The sequence below is a fragment of the Temnothorax curvispinosus genome, unplaced genomic scaffold, assembly GCF_003070985.1.
Source record: "Temnothorax curvispinosus isolate PA1 unplaced genomic scaffold, ASM307098v1 QBEX01006035.1, whole genome shotgun sequence".
Classification (NCBI taxonomy): domain Eukaryota; kingdom Metazoa; phylum Arthropoda; class Insecta; order Hymenoptera; family Formicidae; genus Temnothorax; species Temnothorax curvispinosus.
In genome coordinates, this window is record NW_020215815.1 from 121,608 (window position 1) to 130,220 (window position 8,613).

The 8,613-nt window shown below is 34.6% G+C and overlaps 1 protein-coding gene across 1 annotated transcript in view; it reads right to left on the minus strand.

The window, feature by feature from the left end:
- The window catches only part of LOC112455391, a 40,212-nt gene extending 34,898 nt beyond the window's left edge, over positions 1-5,314 (minus strand). Inside the window, exons 1-3 of the mRNA XM_025017290.1 lie at positions 3,678-5,314; positions 2,224-2,758; positions 1,224-1,445 (exon numbers count right to left, since the gene is read on the minus strand). Of these exons, the coding sequence (XP_024873058.1) occupies positions 1,224-1,445; positions 2,224-2,426 (425 nt within the window). The 5' untranslated portion in view covers positions 2,427-2,758; positions 3,678-5,314. The remainder of the gene's footprint in view (positions 1-1,223; positions 1,446-2,223; positions 2,759-3,677) is intronic.
- Between the last annotated feature and the right edge of the window lie 3,299 nt (positions 5,315-8,613).

The window sequence follows — 8,613 nt, forward strand, 5'->3', positions numbered from 1 at the left end:
AGTTTTTTAATATATAAATGAGATGTTCCGTTTCTCCGCGAAGAGCTCGGTGCAATTTCAGAGATTCAAAATTTGCATCCCTCGCATTGCCATCCCCTATTTGCAGAATTCCTGGAGCGTGATGCTGTGTAAACGTAAGGGGAACCATTTAGCGGAGATCATTTCTCCTTTCGTGCTCATTTGACGCACGTTCCGAGGGAAAAGAGAGGAGGGTGGGCAATTATTGCTTCAGGAATGCTTTTACCCTACACATCAAACGTCGAGATTTCACTTTCGACCCTCAGCGATTCTCGAGTGCGCGACGAGCGGCGGATAAAAACGGCGGGTATATGTGTATATCGAAGACGGTGGGAATGGCGATCGAGTGGCTTAACTGCATTTCGCAATAATGACTTTTCAGAGATCATATTTCTGACACATTGCAGTTTCGATATTTTTTTGACCACCTTTTATATCTCCCGTTTATGTGTTCAAATAATTATTTTAATCATTATTATTAATTATACTTTTATATCGATTTCGATCAACTTTGCCTATGAAAGTATTTAATTTAGTAACATTTAATATAACATGTTACACGTAGATATTATATTACTTCTTTTACAATTTTATTAAAATTATATTATTTACAGTTAGATACCTATACATTCTAGCTATTACAGTCATATTCTATATATTAAAAAATATTGTTTTTACGTAAGAAAACATTCTAAAGCAGCAAAGAGTGCAGGAGAATTTTTGTTCTGTTATTTTGCTGAACCCTATCATAGTTGCAGCTTTAATAGAGTCTGTTACAATGTTTGTAGTCGGTAGTAAACGCTCGGAATATAAGCATCGTTCTCTGAAGCTGCGGTTTACCTCAGACTTCGGCCGTAACCGAACACTATCTTGTGTCATCGAATACTTGTGTCAGGAACAGAAGTTCGATATCGCCGGCCAGGGCCATGAAAGTTCTATCTCGCCGACGAATCGTAAATAAAATTATTTTTAAATCAGAGCTGCAATTGGAGAATCTAATGCTGACATAAATAATTTTTTAATGATTCGAGAAAACGAATCTAAACATGATTTTCTTATAGAATTAAATTAAATAAGTTTATGTGATAAATTGTAGAGATTTTCATACTTTTTAAGACTATTTGTCTAAAATTAAAAAATGCTAATCACTGTTGCACCGAACATTTCAATCTACCGTTATATTTGGATGAGCAAAATAAATCTACCTTTTATTCAAGGATGATCTAATATCGACGATGTCTGCCTGGTCGTCTTCGCCGTCGAGAATGTAGTTTCCTTTGAGCTCTTTGACGTTCGTCCATCGACGTGTGCTACCTTTGTTCCTCCACATTTTGAGCTCTTCCAAGCCTTTTGACTCTTTCTGACAGAGTTCTGTATGATTCGCGTGGTATTCCGCCTCCAGAATATAAATAAACGCTCTCAACGATCTGCGGACACAATATTATATTAATGTAACTCCGCATATAACTATAGGTATAAAGCTAATTTTAATGAAAGAAACTTATTGTTAGTTAATGAGAAATAGTGTAATCAACTTTAGATATTCTTGTGCATGATTATCGTTCTCAAAGCTTTCCATCAGTGTCAGGTTAATAATGCAACATGCACGAATATTTTATGAGATGTTACTAAAATTGGAAGAGAAAACAATTGAAAGTTGAAATTAAATAACTAGGTTTAATTTTTTAGTAGTTTGTTTCGAGAATTTTTATGCGCATTAATATTATAAATTGTATTTAATTACAAGTTTACAGTAAAAAGTAAATATATTTGGTTTTTTCTCTTATGGTGCTTTTTGGTTAAGCATTAATTTTTAACCTGCCATTTTTTTAACAATAGGCTAAAAATGCTATTTATCTTTAAATATATATTTTGCACGTAAAATATAAAATACTATTTTTGTTGATTAATTTTTTAAAGAAATTCACATATTTTAATTTCATACATAATAGATTCATAGTAAAAAAATTAATGCAATAAGTAAATTACACAAAGAGACTATATTTTTGAAATAAATAAAAATAGAATTTATAATATTCTTGTACATGAGTGAATGGTATATATGATGATCTACAGGCGATGTAGACTTATGCTTAATCTTTTCACGATAAGGTATTTTTATAACGATCGATTTAGAAATCCGAGTACTTTCTCAGAAATTGTTATCGAAGAGCGCGTACTGCGCGATAAAAGTTGCTGACCAACCTGCACGTCAATCTGAGCAGGCCGTGGGAGCATCTCTGTTCCTGGATCACCTCCATGTATCCTCCGTGCACTTTCACAGCCTTCAGAATCCTGCCGAAAGGCGCTTGCGTGGTGGCGATGATCCTGGGCGAGAAACTGGCCGCGATCGTCATAAGCAGCAGCACCAGGAGACTCGTCAGGGTCGTCGCTGCCGGCCACGCCATGATGGCTGATCATCACAGTGACCTGAAAAATATCCTCGCGAGCCTCGTCTTCGGGAAGGGCCTAAAATTAGCCCTCGAGTACCACCGCGTTCTGATAAGCGAAATCTCTCTTCAGAAGGTAGACCGCGCACTTTCCTATCGCCTCTTCAAGTTCTCCCACGGCCACTCGAATCGCAGCTCTGCCATCCGGAGGTCGACGACCTTTTGCCCTTCCCAGAATTCGGTCCGATATTACCCTCTCACACGGGTCCCAAATATATAACCGCAAGTAAGGTTTAAGGGGAAATACGAATGCCTTTTATATGTTGCTAATGTTTTTGAGTAATTTATACCTGGAAACAAATACCATTTATATATCAGTTTTACTCTAAAATTAAATTTTCTTGTACAGCCTTGACCAAAATTATTAGGCATTCTATTAAAATAAAGTTTTTCAAAATAACATTTATTTTTGAAAGAAATAAAACATCGCTTAGCTTCAACGACTTTCTTTAATCTAATTTATTAAACAAATTTTAAATAATAGAAGTTTTTTCTGCTATTAGATTCAACACAGTACGATTATAAGGATGTTTAATAATTTTGGCCAAGGCTGTAATTGCGCTTTATCAAAATAATTGAACTTCACTTGTTTAATTAAGAGCGAAAATAATTTAATCGCGATTGTATTCTTGAAATACTCCAAATGTGACAACTTGTCTAAATGCAAAATGGTTCTGATTGTTTGAAAGTTAAAATATGTACTGAAAGAGGGAAAGCCTCTCCTTGATTGCGTTGAATTTTTAAGATAGAGGTCAAAAACTTGAGCTGGATGAATAGATGCGGAAGAACGGTGGAATGAGGAAAGATGAACCAAGAATTGTGCAAAATTGCGACAGTAAAAAGTCAAAAGTAAAAGTATACAAGTAAAAAATATTTAAAAAAAAGAAAACTTCTGTAAATGAGCTTCTTAATGTAAACTATTTTTATAAATATCGCGGTTATTTGTCAAAAATTCTATAGATAGAATTACATTTTAGACTGTTAATGATTAAAATTAAATTAACATTATTAACGTATGATAATATTAAGCTGTTCAAGTCAGATCTTTAATACAAAGATAAATATAAAGACATTTTTCAAATAAAAAAAAATTTAATTACATTATAAATTTTATTATATAATTATATTGGAATTTTATTAATGTTATAATATTAACATAATTTTACACGCGTTTCAAAATTTTTACAGCTGACGTAAATCGAAGCTTACCTTCGATTCTTGAGAATTGTCAGAGATCGGCGTCGTTCGTCGTGCGTCTCGAAGTCGCTCTGTAAACGATATTCTTCGATCGTTTTCCTCCTTATTTTTGGCCGCCGATTTCTTAACTCTTCCTCCGCAATAACATGTTTGTTATAGAAGTAAGTGGTCCCCCGTCGCGATCAATCGGCCACGGCCAAGTTCCACTAAGAAGACAACGGCGGCAACACGTTTCCCCGTGGCGCCTCAAGGACGAGGATTAGAATAGTACGGATAAACGATTTTGTATTTAGGCACTCGCGCGCGGATGACGAAACGTGCTCTCAATTCGCTATGAAGGAGTTGCTTAACGTGCCGGATGATCGATGATTAATTGCACTTCTACTTCTTTGCACATCTACTCCTTTACCACTGTCCACTTATCCACTGATTAATGGATGCTTACAATCAATTTTTTATGCATTCGTTGAGTGTAATTGATGAACATTAAATGCCGATAAATTAATTTTCTTCAATATTAAGTGCGTCGAGCGATTAATTCATATTAATATTTATTATATGCACAGCCACGTTCGATTGATTCTGGTCAATAGGTATCGGGTCAGTTTGCTATTTAATCGACTGTGGTTAAATTTATTACGTGCTGGTTAATTAACTCGAATTTGCATGGATTCTAATTAGTTAGATGTATCGGTATTGATTATTCAATATTATTCACCATAAATCAAACATCATCAGCCGTTAGCATCAAGATCTTTCAAGAAGTTTCTCCTGATATATCTTTTTATTAAGAATTATGTTTTTATTAGTTCGAGAGATTCTTCAATTTATTCCACTTGAAACTCAACGCAAGGAAACACGCAAGGAACACATTCAAAAAATATATTCGACACAATATGTCAACAAATCTTCTTCTTCTTTTAATGTATATAGTATCAAAAAATGTTTGCTCTGATTTTCAGAAATTTTGTTACTACAAAAGGCAATACAGTTTCAAAAAGCTCTACGCTACTCCGCTCAAGACGCGAGAAATTATTTCTCGATTAAATTTTAAGTATTTAAAAGAGCTTTAAGACGATTCTCTTCAAGAACACTATATCGATATATTCTTGAATGTTAAAAATAATAACATTTTTTGAACACAATATTGGTACTGAACACGACACTACACTTAGCCTCGCCAACACAAGAACCTCGCAACACGCGGTTCTAACACTCTTCGAAGTGTATGATGATTGTTTCACTTATAAATAAAACTATTTTAATATTGCTTGATTGACACCGTTCGAATTATTTAGCTTAATAGATAAAAAATATATTAATACTGTTTAATACAGTTGTTATTCGAAAAGTATCTTTAACGCTGTCCAAATGTTACACTTGTTTGATTAGCTTGGCTTATCCTGGCACTGCTCGGCATATTAGGTTTCGTAACTAGAATAGTATTCCTTTCATCGCTGCACTAGACGGCACGTTTGCTGGTCCCCGCTTTAATATCCACCGGCGCGAGTTTGTAAATCGCGGCGGAACGCCCGCTCGCGCCGACGATTCGTTGGTGTGTGGTGCCGGCGAGCCTGATGATGTCTGCTGCTGCTGCTGCTACTCCTTAGGCATTGATAGACAGTCTAAAACCGTGAATTCCGCGCTAGCGACGACCAGCCAGCCAGCCAGCTAGCGAGCGAGCGGTCCGGAAGCGGTCGGTGGTAGTTTCGAGGGGGGAAGCTACCCTACTACACACGCGTGCGGGGTCCCGCGTACCCTCGTGCCGTAGATTCGTACCCCCGTGCCACGGGCGCCGGTTTTCGCGCACTGCCCCCTTCGTTCGATCCGCTCTTCCCTCCGCTTCCGACGCCACGCCGCGCCGGTTCTCTTTCTTCTTCATCGACGTTGATCCCGGCAGCTGAAGCCGGCAGCTGAAGATTTTCGGGTTTTCGTGAGGATCGCGCGGAATAAGGTGTCACGCAGGATTAGTAACAAATAGAAAAATCAAGAAATAAGTCTCTGCACAACGTGTGATATTTAATTGCTGTAAATCTTTGTTGATTGTTATTTTAAGATCCTTTAATTGTTCTGTATCAATACTTGAAGTTTGAAGGAAAGTAATGTTTAATAACAATCTGATTAAGATACAAGTTCATCCTTGAGTTCCTACATTTGAAGAATGAAAAATTGTAATACATATATATAAAGACATTTTTAAATAATAAGTTAATTTGTTTAAAATTAAAGTAATTGAAACTGATTTAAAATTGATCTAAAGCACTGAAAGTTAAATCTAATTTATTATAATTTAATTCAAGAAGTTTCTAACTTGATTACTTAAAGTCCCCAAAAAGTTTGTTATCTTTTATAAATCTGTTACGATGTCAGCGGCAATTTCATGGGGGAATCTCTTTCAGACTCCTAAATATCCACAATCATCGAAAGAAATGGTCCATTTGTTGGGGGGCTTAGTCATTCTTTCTTTTCTATTGATTAATGTCTCTTTCTCAGTCCCGCAAGCCGAGCTCTATTGTTCGATCCAGAGATTTGGCCGTCGTGATCGATTCATTGTGATCGGCACGCGCATACTAGTATACGCGCATCTGCATCTTCGCGCGACGGAAACCATCGAGCCCCGTCTCGTTTCGGATGTACACCGGTTGTCATCGATCCCCATTGTCCCTGAATCGAGAAAGGTGCTCTGGAGTACCTTGAGATCGTTTTCCTCAGCGAGGAACAGAATCGAGAATCGTGACACGCGAGATATTGCATCTGCCGCTATAGCGAACACGTGCTACGGTCGTTTGTCATCCTTTTTATATAAGAGGGAAAAAGAAACCTATAAGTCTAATCGATGGATCGTCAATTTAAAATTAATAATGTGTATATCCATGTATCGAATACGCGAAACTTAATTCGTAAGGATCATAAAGATATAAAAAATGTCTAATGTTAAATAAATCAAAAACTCGTTTACATAGAAAATTTTAGTCTATGTTTAACAAAAATATAATAAATAAAATAATGTATTACTAAATATGAACGTATAAAGTAATTATATATGTATTAAATCTTAATTTACAGATATACATATTAATATATACAGTGTTATAAAATTTAATTTCGAAATAGAGAAGAAGTTTTTTTTCAAAATCTTTCGAACAAAAAAGCTTATTTCAAACTATATTTCTCAAGGAAAATTCGTTTCAGAATTAAATATAGAATTTTATTTATAATTTTATCTCCTGATCCCAGCGGTGGTGGCGATCATGGCGCAGAAAGATGTGCGCTGCTCTAATGAGTCCAAGATCCAAGGTCAAATCCGACCAAAAATCGTCGGTTTTTATTCGATCGCCCCGTTAAACTTCCGGCCAAACTTCAGGAGGCCATGGCTCGATCTTGAGTTGTAGTGCCACGTGCCACTGAAGAAGAAAAAAATTCGATGAATTAAAAAAAAAGGTAACTTCTTTCATGATGACGTATTATAAATAGGAACCGGAATTCTGAGTAATTTACTTAAGTAACTTACCAATTGATGAAAGATTATGGCACGTAAATTCGTAAACTGAAAAGAAGAATCATGTACTATTTTTCTACAAAAAGGCCAATTGACGCTGATGTCATGAGTCGATGTTTAGAGCAAAAAGTGTGTTTTTTAATACGAAAAACACATTTGAAGAAATTACATTGTTACATTATTTTTATTTTCAAATACTTTAATATATAAAAATAATGTAACAATGTAATTTTTTCAAATGTGTTTTTCGTACAAAATAGAATTCTATTTATAATTTTATAATTATATATTCTATTTATAAATATATATATATATATATAGATATATATATATATAGATATATATATATATGTATATATAAATATATATATATATATATATATAATATTTATAAATAGAATGATATATAATTATAAAATTATAAATAGAATTCTATTTTGTAAAATCTGAATTATGAATCGTTTGAAATGGCTTTTGTGGTGGTGGCAAAGTATAATAAATTTTTATGGGAAATTATATGACTATATTTTTTGTAGCTATTTCAAATAGAGGCCAAACCGCGAAATAACGTGCGAATCGATCCACCCTCGGAGAAACCCTTGCACGTGTTGTCGAAAATTAGATCGACATGTGCAACCGGTTACGGCTCGTTTAATCCAGAAACTCAATGGAAGCTTAGTCAAATTGCATTTCTAATTCCCTTGTTTCATTTCTCACTGCACGCTTCAGGAATCGCGCTGACACTTCCATCCGTTTCGCCCCTAAAGGATTTTATCGATCAAACGCGATCATGTTCTATGCTTTGCACAAATTAATAATAATGATCCTTGCAAGAGAGTTCAGAAGAGAGAATCAGAATTCAAAAATTATCTACAAAATTTTAAAACTATCGTGTGAACGTTGAAATGCTAAAATTAATTTAATTTAATTTACAATTTTATGTGATTTTAATTTAGTCTACAATTTTATTTGTCTTTAATTTAATCTTAATTTTAGTCAAATTACATAGCAGTTTGCAGTCTTAATTTGTAATTAAGCAAACTTTTTTTTCAAAATCTTTACACATATGAATCGTGCGAATTTGCGACAATCTGTGACCCTCGCGCGATCCTTAACAGGATTAAGCATTACGTGCATATTCGTTTTATAAGGGGACTGTCCCTCTTGTGATCGATCAGCTGAGAATTTAAACTGCGAAGAGAGAACTTCATTCGTATATAAACTTCTATTTTTGGCACTTCCGTGATCCAACTCATGCGCATTCTCTTTTTGTCATTTCAAATGAGAAATCGATTTCTATTATTAATAAATATTTTTATCTTTCAAACAATATATTTTGAAGTCGAGAAATATATTGCTGATAAATATAAATATATTATTTTAATATAAGATTTTAATATAAGATATATATCAGACACACGCAGACTTAGCGCCGGTTGTTCCAACCTG